This window comes from Ammospiza nelsoni, chromosome 8 (assembly GCF_027579445.1).
Source record: "Ammospiza nelsoni isolate bAmmNel1 chromosome 8, bAmmNel1.pri, whole genome shotgun sequence".
In the NCBI taxonomy this organism is placed as follows: Eukaryota; Metazoa; Chordata; class Aves; order Passeriformes; family Passerellidae; genus Ammospiza; species Ammospiza nelsoni.
The window spans coordinates 33,876,714-33,892,155 of NC_080640.1; the positions used below are offsets into that span (position 1 = coordinate 33,876,714).

Genomic DNA, 15,442 nt, shown 5'->3' on the forward strand with positions numbered 1-15,442 from the left:
CCAAGCTCACCCAAGTGAAAATACAGCTGGAAAAGGGAGTTTGGAGAGGTGAGAAACCAGTGAAGAGCTGGAGAGCTGTGTTCAGCCAAATCCAAGAGAATATCACATGAACACAGCTCAAGAACACTTCTCCATTTACAGATCTGAACAGCAGGTCAAGTGACTCATTAAAAAAAAATTTGTCACATTTCAAAAAGAGAAATAAATCTTCAGAAGTCATCAATCTGCTTGTCTTCCCAAAGCACTGGAAAGCTCAGGCTAAAGCAGATCAAGCAACAGCAATTGCTCAGCTCGAGTTGCAGGCAATCCAGAAGGCCTTTTAGGGAAATGCATGTCAACAAGCTATTGCTTGTGGACCCTGAAAACTTGCAAAAAAGCAGGAATTGCAGGAAAATCTCAGTGTACTTACTGGAGAGGACAGTGGTGAGGAAGATGTAGTCGGAGAAGGAGATGAGGCCGCATTCTCCGAGTGCGTAGAAGATGCTGTCCTCGTCAGCAAACTTCTCCCTCTCCTGGGACAGCTTCTGCACACCCCAAAGAGAGCACAGAAAGCACCAGGTTAAACACTGAATAAAAGGGGGATTTGTATCCTTAGCACCAAAAGCCATTCCATGGACACACACCCCTACTATCTCCATCCATATCCAGTGGACCTTTTCCAGCCTTTGGATCTGATCAGAAAAGTTCTGCAAAGATCAGTGCTTGCCTATCCCAAATGAGGATAAGGAATTGCATGGGATTCCTTTGTTGGTTCAGCTCAGTTGAAATAAACATAAACATATATGTTTATTATTACATTATTATGGCCAGTTTGCTTAAAATCTTTGAGATTAGTGGTAAAAAACTCAGATTTTAATAGAGGATTCAAAAAGGAAATTGTATTGCACTGACAGCTTTTTAGTTAGATTCTGTTGTATTGCACTGACAGCTTTTTAGTTAGACTCTGTTGTAGAAAGGAGCCAAGAAAGGATTATTTGACATGAATATAAAGTCTGATCAAGGTTATCCAAACTGTGTGTGTGTGTGAGCTCACAGGGAGGACCAGCCTGAAACCAAACTCAATTCCCTTCTTGCTCCAGTTTCTTTTCCATTTATCAGCTCACAATATCTTACTAAGCTAAAAATCCGAGTCCCTTTGATCTACAGAACCCCCAAAGGCTGAAAAGGATCCATAAAACTGTTAGGGAATCCACACTGGTGACCCACTTTAAGGACACAGCAGGAGGAGGCACACGCACACACAGAGGAGAATTCAATTAATACACAGGAGAGTAGGGGTGGGTGAGGTTATCCCATGGAAACCAGGCCATGCAAGCACACACAGGCATGGTGAAAGCAAGGCTGGATTTAGGAATGGTTTTAGGAAAAACCACCAACAAACACCACCACAAGAGGGTCCAGCTCCACAACTGGCCCCAGCGTTACCTCAGTCTAGCGGAGATCCCATCATATACAAGATAAAGGAAAGAAAACTGGTTAACCAACAATACAACAGGCAGGCAAAACATCACATCAAGTTGACTGGTTAGGCTTGCCAAGAGCAAGGAAAGTCTGGAGCAACCAGGTGGTTGCTGTGACTGGAAGCCTATGGAGATACCCCAGCAAGTGTTAGCTCATAGCTTCTCCACTGTCTGCAGCTGATGTCTCTCATCCACCTCAAGTTTTTGGGGTTTTTTTATTTTTTGAGAGAGAACTCACCATTGTATGCGACTGCAGAGTGGGGATGAGCTCAGCTAATAATTTAGATGTAAATTTAACCTGTATCTGGCTTGGAAATCACAAGAAAAGAGACAAAAATAATCATATAGATCACAAAAAAAATCAGTTTCCAGGGAAAAAGACTTCAGTTCTATTGATCACATAAAATTGTTCCCAGTAACTCTGCCTTTACCACCTGGAGAGCACCAGGAATTTAATAAGAGGTGAGTCACTACCAGCAGACAACAGTTAATGACCTTCATTTGATGCAAGATAACAGCCAGTTATGATTATGGGGTACCAGCTTGAAATATCATTCCCTCAAAAAATAGTTATGCTTCCATTTCCATCAAGATGGAGCCAAAGCAAAAAATAACATTGATGCTGATGTGAAGAACAAAAACATCTGGTTTTGCTTTGAACCAGAGGCAGGATTTGGGGAGAGAGCAGCTCCCTGTGACTGCTGCTGGAGGTGTTGCCAGGAGCATCTCACCTGCTCCTGTGATTTATTGCCTCTCCTGGGCAGCATTGATCATAATCTAGCTATTGGCATCTTGCTTGAAGAATCCCATGAAAAAGTTCCACAAGGTGGTTTATTAATTTTTATGGGTTTCTTTGCTGCACTTAAAATTCATAGTCAGCATCAGGCAGCTCAAAATATTCTTCATAAGAGGAAAGCACATCAACAGATTAACAATAAAAGAGGTTATTAAGTTAGTTGGTCTCTGAAATATAAAGACAGATGGGAGGGAGAAGCATTTACCCATTTGCACCTTCCTTTGAGCAAACATAGTAAAAAAAAGTTATTTATTTCTACTAAAACCAGCATCTACTTGTCACTAACCCAGGGAGCACATGCTGTAACTACAGTGCTCAGCTGCCTGTAGCTTGTGGAAAAGGGAATTTCTCCCCCTGATTTTAAGAGAAAACAACTGCCCTGATCAATCAGATTTTCAGGTTCCCAGCAGTAGAACAGAAGCTTTAAAGATTTCCCAGGTCTCCCCTTCATTTTCCTCTGTCTCAGTGAGAAGCTGTGTGATTGCTTTCCACGAACTTTGTGGGAAGCCCACCCCACTATGGGAAAGGCTCAAAGAATCCTTTTCCCAGCAGTTGTTCCCCACCACCAAACATTGCTGAAAGGAATTATATCTAACCTTCAGGAAAAATAATATAAAATCAATCAATTTTATTCACAAAGCACAATGTGGGCTGTGGTCACCCCTCAAAGTTCAAGGACTGACCCAAAGTCAGTCCTCACTAAGACCTCAAACACCCTTTTCCACACCCACCTTCCTTCCAGCACACTCCCACTCAGCCAGAAAGGTGATGCTTGGTATCAGAACACCAGGAAAAATCCCTTTCCAAACCTCCACCTTCTTTTAGAGACAAGTCATCTCCACAAATAATTATCCACACCATTTGTATCTGAGTACAAGGTAATTCTCAAAGCGTTCACTTAAAACAGTCAAATTCTTCCACTTAACATTTTTTCCATGTTAAATCCACTCCCAAAACCAGAGTAATTAAGATCATTCAGCACATCCCAAAAACCCCATTTAAACCCAAGCATTCACAGGTGAGCAAGCCATGGGGAACACTTTACAATTATGATGTATTTTTTAATCAAGCAGTAGATTCATATTTAACAAGCACACAGACGAGCAGACATCCAAATTAACACGTAAAAGGAAAAAGAAATCCAAATATCTCACTGCTTTTGGCACAAGCATGGCTGTGTAAGTTCAGTGAGAAGCCACCAGTCCAGTCTCAGTGGAACAAAACTTGTGACAGGTGTACAGGCAGATTCTCTTACAGCTCCAGACACTGATGACAGGTCAAAGAACTGACTCAAATTCAAGATACAGAGCTTGCTTTGCCCTTCCCCACTCAGGCTCCAAGCTCAATCAGCACCAAGATGTGGTTGAGCAGATCAATGCAGTGACCAAGCTTCCCCAGAGCCACGTGCTAGAGGAAAAAGTCTTGTGCTGCATGCAGGCAAATCCCCAGAGTTCCTTATGTACAGGCTGGCTGCAAAGCACCCAAAGGTACATCACAGACTTCACATCTTCCACCCCAAAACTCCTCTGCTGCTGGAGCCTCTCTTAAGCTGAGGACATGGTACAGCTTCCAACAAGGGTTGGTGGAAACCCCACAGAATCCTTATGTTCCTCGCCAAAAGTTAACTTTTATTTTGGATTTTCAAATGGTTTTCTCAGGGCTGAACGAGGAAGGAAACGTGGCAATACTGAATTATGCAAATGTGAAAAAATAAAGGTGTGTTTTTGTACATGGAGGGATGCTTTCTCTGCAGAGGCAGAGATGGGCACACGGTGCTGCTGCTCCCACTCCAATGCAGGACTAGAAAAGCCTGACCACCTAAAAACTGGCAGCTCCACTTCAGCTGGCACTCCAGAAACAACATTTTAATTCAGGAAGAACACATCCTTGGGAAATCCCTCAGAGCTGCCAGTTTGGGTTTCCATCTGGAGAAGGAAAGGACATTTTGGGCATCTTTCTTCCTGTAACTTACATTTCAGCACCACATTTCAACTTCCATGAACCAAAGCTTCAGGAATTTTTCAGCCCAATGTGACCACTTCCAAAACAACAATAAAATAAATATCCATGAGAGATAATGGGTGTTTCTCCAGAACCAGGAACAATTCTGTCAATTAGCAAGGGATTTTAGATGAAGAATAAACCACCTTTTATTGACAAACATCATTATAGTTGGTTTGTTCCTTTTGAACAGAAACATTTGCAGGTGACCATTATTGTACTGAGCAAATACAAACCCATGAGTATAGAGTGAAGTCAGCTGGATGCAAAGCAATTCTCTTTCAGTCCCAACTGACCACCTTCAGTTATTATTATATTTATTATTTATTATTATAAAACATTATTTTTTATGTCTTATTTTAAAGACATCTATTAATGTATTTCTTTCTTTCAGTTCTATTAATGTATGTATTTCATGGTTAACTGCAGGCATGTAGGAAAAGAAGTCCTATTTGCCAGCAGGACAGGTGTGGATTATTGCAGCTTTTTCCTGTTGAAAATCCAGGGAAATAAATACTGAGAGACTTGGTAACAGACAAGGGAAAACCCTTAAAAAATTCCAGTGCAAAACCATCTTGCTATGGTAATTGAAAATATGAATGCTTTCAATTCTACATCAAAACACTGAATTGAAAAAAGGAGGATTTTAAACTTTGCTCTTTTTTTAAGATTTAAACCTTAAAGAGTCAAAGCCATGTATCTAGAGATTTCAGGCACCTCACTTTAAAAAACTGAATAAAGAAATAAAAAGGCTTTCAGGATCAGATTTTAAAATTGAGCTTTTCAGCCTAAATCTTCCAAAGTCCTTCAGGGAAAAAGAGATAGGAGAGGTCCCTCTGCATTATGGACCAAAATGGGACTTGGGGAGAAAAAGGAGGGATTTAGGGGTTTTTAAATTCAGCTCCATAATGTGGATGCAAAATAAGTAATTTTAAATGCATTACCTGGCTTTTTTATATCACTTTTTCTACATCATTAAATAAGAAAAAAATGTTTGAAGCTGTGATGAAAACAGCACAAGGACCTTTTGAAACTCATAAACCTCTTTTAGCTATGGGAAAGCTCACATTTTCTGGAGCCACTAGGAATGGTAATTTGCTATGAAGTCTTCACACCAACACAGTCAAACACAAACAGGTTCTCCATGGCAAATTGTGGTGGCTGGGTGCTGATCTAAGAAAATGCTTAAAATTTACTGTTGGCAGATAATACTGCATAATTGGCAGATAATACCTTTCAAGAGTATATTTTAATTGAGAGGTTTTAAAAACTTTTTATTTTGGGGGGTTATTTTATCTGTGTATCTACAGAGGGGCACAAAAACACAGAGCTGGGCATGGGTGAGGTTGTCCTGGACATTCTCTCACTCTGAATTTGAGCACATGCAGAGAATGAAAACCTGGGCAGCAATTCTTACTGCAGGTGGATTCCTGTGACTGGAAAGAGAAATCTGCATTCCCTCCCTTTCAGCAAGGCTGTAAATATTCAAACCACCTTTCAAACAAAGGGCACCTGAAATGCAAGGCCAGCATTCTGTACAACCCAGAAAATCAACAACACAGACTCTCCCAACCCGTGGCAGGCAGCAGAGCCACTCATGCAAGGGAGAAACCCCTGCAGGAAAAGCAAATAGGAAATGCCTTGGAAAAGGGACAGTCTACATTTGTGCTCCCCTCAGCCCTCTGCAGGGTAATGAAATCACAGTCTGCAGGAGCACTGGGGCATTTTGCATTGAAACTTAACGGGAGGATTGAAATTAGGGTCCTTGATGGCCCAGGCCTCTAAAATGAGCTGAGTTTTGCCACCTTAGAATTTAAATGGTTGTTTAGGTCTCTGAAGCAAATTGGGATGCTGCTCTCCCTCATCTCAGCCTGCATGACCAAGATGAACTCATTGTGCTGCTCCTTCTCTCAGGCAGAAATCCCAGTGTGAAAGGACACCAGGATGAAAAAAATAATTCTCTATAAAAAGTGATTATTAAACATAGGCTCAGTTGATGAGGTTAGGGCTGTACACTTGGTACTCACCACCAAAATCTTGTCAATTCTCTTTCCCTCTCTGCCCTTTTTTTTCCTTCACCTGCTTCTCCCATCCAGATTTTACCTCCTTTTGTAGCCAGGTGAGTCCAAGCATCTCCTAAAGCACTCCCTGCCATCCTCTCCTTCCATACTAACACCATGTCACCGAAGGACAGAGCTCTCAGAGCTTTGTCTTGTGTCCCTCAAGTATTAAGCATTAAGCTAACACAAGCAAAACTATCAAAGAAATTAAAGCCAGAAATACCCCAGAATCCATTTTTGATTAAAAGACTGCCTACACCCACTGAGGGCCTATTACCAAGTTGTTTATTTTTCCCTAACTTTCCCTGTGGATTTCATTGAGGTCACAAAGCTACAGGGCAAACTCAAAGTGCTTAAAGATATTTTCCTCTTTACTTACTAATATTGATTGAGCTCTCCTTTGGTTTCTAGTACTTTTTCCTACTAAACATTTTTAGAACTACAACAACTAAATATCTACTACCTAACACATTCTTTAATACAGCTCATGCTACATAATTCTGTAACTTGAAAAACTCAAGTTTGCAAATGTAGCCTTTCCCAAACCTGCACACCTTCAAATAGATGACATTTCCCCAGAGCACTTGGCCAGGGAATCAAACTAACTTGGAGGCCTCAAGGGGAAAACAATTTTCCAACAGAGCCAGCTCTATCACAGTCTCATTGAGCTGCAAAATGAGACAGAAGCCTCAGAGGACTCTGTGAAACCAGGAGGGCAGGGAGACACACATCTGAGCTTTGCTCAAAGCAGTTCTGTTAACAGATCCAGGTATTAATGGTTACCCTGAGGACTGTTCCCTCCACAAGCCAAACTCAGGTGTTCTGCAATAAATCCTGCAGGCTGAGATCAAGGAGAGCACCCAGGAGTATTTATGAGAGGAGCAGGGGGAAGAGGTGAGAGTACACTGTCCCTTCCACATGAAAAGTGCATTTTATGAGGTCTGAAGCACAAACTAATCAAAGCACATGCTCTCTGCTTTGTACCTGCCAGAAATCCTGGTGGGAGAGGAGAGGGTTAGAAAAGGAAAGAAAATGAGGGAATGCTTGGTTACACCAAAAAAAAAAGAGCACAAACCAGAATTAGAATAAAGACAAGTATCAGAGATATTAGCAGCTGGAAGAAACACCTGCCAGGGACCTGGAAACCAGAACAAAAGAGGACAAAGAACAACCAGAGGATTTTAGTAAGAGCCCTGTGGAAACAAGCAGCAGAATTAGGGATACACAAAGATAACAGCACACAGAGCTTTGTCAAAGGCAAAATACACCACAAATGTTTGGTAGAGGAGTTAGGAAAGGAAGACTCTTGTTCTGTACCTAAAGCTGCCCAGGTGCCCATAGGGATGTTTGTGCACTGTGTTAGAAGCAATTAAGAATTTTCTTTGATGAAATCCAGTTTTATTAAAAACAAACCAAGAAAAGAATTTGCACATTTCAGCGTCCACACAGGTCCCAGCAAACAGAGAAACATCAGAACTAACTGCAGCAGACAGGAGGGTCAAGTTTGGCTGGGAGGGGAAAGCCAACAAGCAAAGAAACCAATCAACATGGACAGGGTGTCAGCAAAGAAACCAAGAAGATAAAAACCTTCTCAGCTCAGCTTTGCTGGTTATCTGCAAGAAACTGCATTTCTGCTTGCTTCCACAAAGCCACAGGCAAGGATTCTGTCTCACCACTTCCTTACAGCCCTTTCAGGGATGGCAGAGGAATGTTGCACAGATCAGAGCAAGGTTATTATCCATGTAAGAAGGTGCCTCCTGGTTATTATGCAAATACTACCTGTGCTGAGATCAGAGAGTGCAGGAATTTAAAAGCAGGGAATCTGGAGTTGGACAGTGACATTTCCCATGGATTATGGACCAGAATGGCCAAACACTTCAAGGTGTCTCCAAGCAAACCATAACCCAGCCTCACCAGCTCCAGCTGGGGACACTGGGGACACATTCATTTCAAACTCTGTCACAACAGATGCTGGCAAGACCCCACACAGTTGGATTTAGAGGAATCCTCACCTGTTTTCATTGCATTTAACCTGGAGAACATACCAAATATCCTCCAACTGCACCTCTACCTCATGCTGCTCTTTACTGAATTGTGATACTGGCTTTTGGTATGGCAACATTTAGAGTTGCATCCTTTGGAATTAAGGTTTCAGAGGCACTCACACCTCCAGGGAGCTCAGAGCTCTGACCCAGTGTTTGGCTCCTGAATGACAGCAGGATTTTAGGCTTGTCTCACTTGCTGCAAGTTTGGGTCTATGGCAGCTTATCAAACTCTGCTGGGAGCATCATGCTCCAGGCAAGGCCCATCCGCAGGGCAAAGGATCCCAGAAATTCCAGCTAATAAATCAAGGCTCCTTTCCTCCCCACTCTTTCAAACCTGCGAGCAAGATCCTTCAACCCACCAGAAAAGGATGGTGCATCTACCTCCAGTCTTCTCCCTGGGGATCTTCCTCAAGTACTTTTTTCAACTTCTCTGCTCCTGAGATGCTCTTTAAATCATCTGGAAAGAAATTTGCCTGCTGAGCTGACTCCCAGCAAGTGTTCTTTAATGGACACACACCTTCAGGTCAGGGCAGCTGAAGATACTCATTGCATTGGTCCATGATATGACCCTGCATTATCCAGTGCAAGTGAATTTTAGAGATGTTTTACTGGCACTTAGAGGCACCATTTGAAGTATTTTCCTTGTCCTTCACCTTGCTTGGTCTTACTTTATGGCATGCCCAAACATCTAGAGAAGTAAACAAAAATGCTGGCAGGAAATACTTAAGTCATAAATTTAATTAGAGGGCACTGAAAGCCTCTCTAATTACTTACTGCAGGAGGGGAAGCTGTTGCTGGTAGCTCGAAGGCTCTTGCCCTTATTGAGCAGCAGCAAGGAATTCTCCCCACAGGAGAAAAAGGAGCAAGTCAAGTGTATCCTAATTAAACTAATAAGCCATCTACAGTGGGGCTTTTATTTCCTACATAGGCCAGAGGACTCTTAAAAGCACTGCAGCTCACCTCCACCTTTCCACCAGGCTGCAGTGCTGGGGGACACCTGGGAGCTCCCGTGCTGGCTCACCAGGCTGGGGACAGGGTGGACACAGCTCACAATTCAGAGCAGTAACATGAGCACCATTTTTTCTTTGGTTTTTTTTTTGAGAGATGAAGCTTGTCAATCATTAGTGCATAAGCCAAAAAACAGAGAGAGCACGAGAAAAGAAAATTTTTAACAAACTCTGCATGACAACTTACGTAACGTTAATGAAGCTTATGCCAGGTTGGATGTGCTAGGAAATCTCTACTACTTAGTGAGAGCATATTCATCACTAAAATATGAGCTATGTCTCCTACAGATGGGTTAAAAATGCATTTGCTTTCCCACTGCCAAATGCAGGAGGGAAGAGACAGTGGAAACACAGCAGACAGACAATCATGGTCTGGGCACCTCCACACCCCGAGTGTGCCTGTTCTCACATCAGCCTTTTGCTCTGGCTCCCTATGAAATGTCTGCAAGCTGATTAATACCTTCTTTCTACTCTGAATGAATAGTAATCAATGCCTCTTTTCCCCTCCTTTGCTGAGTTTGCTTCCCAAGGGAAGAAACCACCACTCTAAGACAAAAATGGAGCCACAGGTTGCCTCCCTGTACACACAAGCATGAGCCTGTGCTGGCACACACATCTGACCAAAGGTTTGTGCTGGCTGAGTGTCTCCAGGGTTTTTGGTCTTGCAGGAGTGAAGAAAAAGCATTTAGGCTCAAGTTACAGGAGCACTGTTGACATTAAAAAGGCAGTAACATCTACTTCCCTCTCCAGTAACTCTGTAAATTACCAGTAGGAAGGAGGGGCAGGAAGAAGAGAAAAAAGGGGATTTTATCTTCTCACCCTGGCATTCAGTCACATGCACAGCAAGCTGGCTCAGAAACCCAACAAAAGCACAATACAGAGGCACATCACTCCCCAAAATCCTTTGGCAAGATCGGCCCTGATCACCCCACAATGGCCAATTTGTTGTTTTGATGGCAGCTTTGCCTAAATAAACTGGGTTCTGTGAAAGGAGCAGCTCATACATCATCCCACTAATGCTGCAGCACCTAGATCTCAAACACACATGCTTGAAATTCTCACAAATGCTACAAACACTGTCCTGGAATATGTCATTAAAATGCAACTAACTGCACAGACCTTTTACCTGAATCTCCTTCTAAACCACTGCTTGCATGCAGACACCACGTTCTGAACTTTGCTTGGAACTAAAATCAATCCTCCTAGCCACTCTTCAGCCAGGGTCTGGCCTCTGGATTGTCAGTGCTTTGCAGCAGCACAGCTTGCTTAGTCTGACAGTTCACAAACTCCTTTTTCCTTAAAAAAGGAGAAGAACTTTCCAGTGACCAGGCCTATTTTTGAGTACCACAATTCCCATTTCAATGTGTAACATCCATAAGGATGCTTAGGGGAACAGGGATGACCCTCTCCCCCTTCTGCCTGAGCTCAGCAGCTCCTCCTGCACACAAAGGCAAATCCCCTCCAAGCAGAGGCTGCTTTGATAATCCAAGAGGAATGTGTGGCTGCAATCAGGCATGGAGGGAGAGATGCAAAAGGGTTTTATCACTATGCAAGTGAAACTCAGAATGTGTGAGGTCAGCTCTGCAGCACCTCAGTTGTGCTTGGCTGATAAAAGCAGTGTGATTTTTTTAAACTGGAACCCAAAGCAAGCAACAAAATGAGAACAAGTTGCTGTCAGATCAATCTACTGTCAGCTTTCTTCATTTCTTCTCTCTCTTGGGAGAGCCAAGGCCAGCTCATTTTATCCTCTCCTCAAATTATCTCTCACCTGGACATTACCACTGCCCTAACAGCCACAGCCAGATGTAGCCAGTCCCAAAGTGTCTTTAAGCAGACAGCCAAGCAAACAAGAACCTCTCTTTTTTCATTTTCAGAGTACACTGCTTCCATGGTGTTATTAGGCTGTGGGAAAATCAGGTCCCAGGAGAAGATAATAATAAAGCAAAGGCCACTGCAGTCCCCTCAATCTGCTGCCTCACTTTCAGGCAATCAAACCACAGCATGGACACATCCAAGTGCACCAGCAACATCTCTAAGTTATATAAAACTATAAAAAGCTATTTCACTCTACTACAGGTCAGAGCCCTGGGTGCTGAGGGGCAAAGGAACAGAAAGTTGAGTTCAAAGGATTTGCCTTTGGATCTTTTCTCCAGAGTGCTGGGAATTGCCTGCAGAGTGCTCGGGAGCAGGAGAGCCATTAGCACAAACAGTGTGGGATTCAGCACTGCTTCCCTACAAACAAATCCTGTTTATGTAAAGCCTAGGGGATGAGGGTGATAGCTTGACAAGATAAAATGATGAAAGTGAGTGAATGCAAAACAGACTGTCATGAAACCACAGAGAGAAACACTGGGTATTTTGCAAAGAATATACATCCTTCCTTTGGCTGGGTTGTTTTTTTAATCCCAAAAAGCAGACATCACGTTTGTGGCAGGGGGAAAAAGAAAACAGGTGTTCATAACACGCTTTGGAGCTTTATGTATCAAAACCAACTGCCAAAATCCACCTCCCTGTTGTCTGTTTTGCAGCCAAACCCTGCTCTGCTGCCTGGGTAACCACACGCTGGCCCAGTGCTCATACAGGGACCCCAGGTATTTGATCATCTTGTTGTTACCTGTGCCTGCTAAACACAAACCAGGGAATTAAACATGTTCAGCCCACACTGGGTTTATATAAAGCTTTAAATTCTTTTTTTTCCCCAGTGTTGAAGCTTTCTGGAAATGCCTGACACTGTGCCAGGTGCACCCTGCAGCAATAAGGGGGGGAGATGCTGATGTCCCTTTGAAAGCTTCGTTTTCACATGGTGCAGATGCAAATGCTGCTAAAATCTGGAGGACCATTGTGTGATGTGATGGAAAACCAACTAACCTGCAGTTATCTGCATCAAGGAGCCCATCGGAGCTGCCAGTCCTGGGGCAGAGCTGCCTTTACCACCCCACTGGGATTTCCAGTGGCGATAATTAGGTCTGTGGACAATTAGGTCTGTGCTGTCCACAACAAGTGGGATGCTACATGGCTCCTCTTTCACAGGGAGACAAAACTAGATCAGAATAAAGATTTTTACCTCTCACAAACACCCAGAACAGTTGTGCAGGGCTGCAGGAAGAACCTGGGCTCAAAGGGGGAACAGAGAAAGGCTGTTCAATAGGGGGTAATACCTGGGTGAGACACAGAAAAAACCACAAGAGCACCTCCTTCCTTCAGGAATCTGGAGATGAGACTGGAAGGGAAAGGTCCAGAGAGTTTCCCCTGAAATGATTTAACCTGTGGGGTTCTCACACAGTCAGAAAGAAGTCTGGGAAAGGGAAAGGTCCAGAGAGTTTCCTCTGAAATGATTTGACTTGTGGGGCTCTCACACAGTCAGAAAGAAGCAGCAAAGAAATGTGATTACAACCTATTATTTCCCAGCCCACCAGCATATAGGAGTGGTAATATTTTGTCTGTAAACATTAAAATGAGGTCCCTTTAGAGAAACAATCTTTCTGTCATTACAGAAAAAGCACTGCAATGCTACTGAAAACCAAAATGCTCAGAAGAGAACACTTGACACACTTCATTTAACTTCCACCCTCACACAGGTAATAACTGAAGGATTCTAGGTCAAAAAAGCCATTAAATAAAATACATTTAGCAGTGCAATGTGCTCACCTTCCCATCATAGCGTTTCACTATGAACTGGTCCAGGCCCAGGTCTGCAAGAGAAAAAAAATACAGAAAAGAAAGCTTTTATGGCATAGAATTAAATATTTCTTGTGTTTTCTGTTTGAGAGGATTGGAAAGTAAAATGCACAGTCTGAGTAACGTGTAGGAAACATAAGGACAGGAGGAAAATTTGGTTTGGTTTTGTACATTTTGTACTTTGTATTTTGAACACAAAAAGCCAACAAACTCATGAAATCAGAGAAGAAAACCCCCTTCCTACAGCAGGGCCAGTAAGAGCTCAGCAATCAGCACCTCTCAGGAGCCTGAAATACCCTCCCCAAAGCAGATTCCTGCACCATTACCAGGCAAACATTTCACCTGTGACCTTGGTGCTTTTAATAACACCTTTCAAATGGCCCACAAATGGGAAAAAAATACTTGCTCCCATAGTTAATTGGGATGTCCCCCAGCAAATCCAAAGCTTGTTCATATCTGAGTATAAAATAAATAGATTTTAAAGGAGATAAGTTTAGATGCATTTGTAAGAAGTGGAGTTCTTTAGCTGGATTGGAGAAAGGCAAGGAGAGGGATTGTTTATATCAATAAAGTCTCTGATACCTTCCTAAAATGTTTATTTATGTTGAAGAGGGGAAAAGAACATCCCAGCCTTAGCTGAGTTAAGGCACAAAGCCCAGCAGGCTGCATCTAACACCAGTGACTGAAAGCATAAGCAAGATGACAAAAAAATTTCAGGAAGATTAATTGTCTGAGCTTTGCAATCCAAAGTGAGGGAGCTGCATCCTGAGAAGAGATTAAGCAGAACTCAAGTTGAGCATTTCCAGTAAAACTCAGAAGAGCAGAGGCTGATTTTTGGTACTCTGAGAAATGAAACCTCTGCAGAGCGATGTCCTGTGCATCTTCTGCCTCTGTTTATGGTAATTAGCACATTCTCATTTCAATTTTAATTAGAAAATAAAATGGAAAAACCAAAAGAAAGCCTTCCCCATGCCTGCTGTGTCACCTGCTTTTGAAGGAGGATAATGAAACCCTTCCTGCCTGCTGGAAAGTTTCATGGCATTGTGTAGAAAATGGAATTATTCATTGCTCCAGGGTGACCCAAAGCAGCTCCAACTCCTCTGCCACCAATTTCAAAGGTCAAGGCAATTGTCACAGGGCTTTCTCCACTTGTGACATTTCCAGCCAGAAAGCACCTTCTCAATACTTTGTGGGCCTGATAACAATGCAAATTGCATATTCATACACTTTTTCAGACTTCAATCTTCTGAATTGTGTCCTTCTCCAAGCTGTGGGTATAAATGCAGTAAATATTAGTGTATTTAGAGGTAGGGTTTGTCTGATAAATGTGGTTATTTTATTACAGACACTTTATGTGGTCAGAGCTCACCCTGACCATCCATCTGCATGGTGACATAAGCTGATGTCCATGTGACATAATAAAGTCATTTTTCAGGGACACCTCCTTTTCCCATGCCAGGAAATGCTGCTGAAAGACAGATCCCTGACAGCCTGACATTACACATGTACTCATGGAAAGCCAAAAATGGGACAGGGGTTAAAAATAGACAGTGGAAGTATGTCCTAATGGCACCTCCTGCAACAAGACACTGGGAAAGCACAGAGGTTTCAATAGAGAGCCAAAATGAATGGATGATTGTTGCAGACAACTTTTATGAAAAATCCTTTCCTTAGGATTTTTCCTCCTGAGAAGCTGAGAGGCCTTGGGAACAAAATGTAAACAATGATTATCTGCTGCTGTGGAATGCAACAGGTGCATCTGTGATTGGTCTCATAGAGTTGTTTCTAATTAATGGCCAATCACAGCCAGCTGGCTTGGACTTTCTGTCCAAGACAGAAGCTTTTGCTATCATTCCTTTCTATTCTATTCTTAGCCAGCCTTCTGATGAAACCTTTTCTTCTATTCTTTTAGTATAGTTTTAATGTAATATATATCATAAAATAATAAATCAACCTTCTGTAGCATGGAGTCAGATCCTCATCTCTTCCCCAATTCAAGAACCCCTGTGAACACCGGCACAGACGATTGTGTAGAGAACAGCAAGAAAAGATGAGCCGATAATATAATTTTATACATATAAATGCCATATGTTTCTAAATAACTATAAATATTCATTGAATAAATAAATGTGGAAATAATGGCTGCTGGGCTGTCCCAGCAGGGGTGTGGGCACAGGCCCAGGGCTGTCACTGTCCCCTGTGCTGGCCCTGCTCAGGCACCTCCAGGGCTGTGTCCAGCTCCCCAATCCAGGAAGGACCTGCAGGGGCTGGAGCGTGTCCAGGGCAGGGAATGGAGCCCCAGGAGGGGCTGAGGGAGCTGGCAAGGGGCTGAGCCTGGAGCAAAGGAGGCTCAGGGGGCCCTTGTGGCTCTGCACAACTCCCTGCCAGGAGGGGA

The 15,442-nt window shown here is 42.9% G+C and overlaps 1 protein-coding gene across 6 annotated transcripts in view; it reads right to left on the reverse strand.

The window, feature by feature from the left end:
• MICU1 (mitochondrial calcium uptake 1) overlaps nucleotides 1–15,442 on the reverse strand; it is a 95,849-nt gene that overhangs the window by 48,323 nt on the left and 32,084 nt on the right. For 5 of the 6 annotated variants that reach the window (XM_059477028.1, XM_059477029.1, XM_059477030.1 and 2 more), the window contains 3 exons: nucleotides 13,018–13,061; nucleotides 1,699–1,764; nucleotides 410–524 (listed from right to left, as the gene is read on the reverse strand). In XM_059477028.1, the coding sequence (XP_059333011.1) occupies nucleotides 410–524; nucleotides 1,699–1,764; nucleotides 13,018–13,061 (225 nt within the window). The remainder of the gene's footprint in view (nucleotides 1–409; nucleotides 525–1,698; nucleotides 1,765–13,017; nucleotides 13,062–15,442) is intronic. The other variant, XM_059477032.1, reaches the window with a different exon arrangement.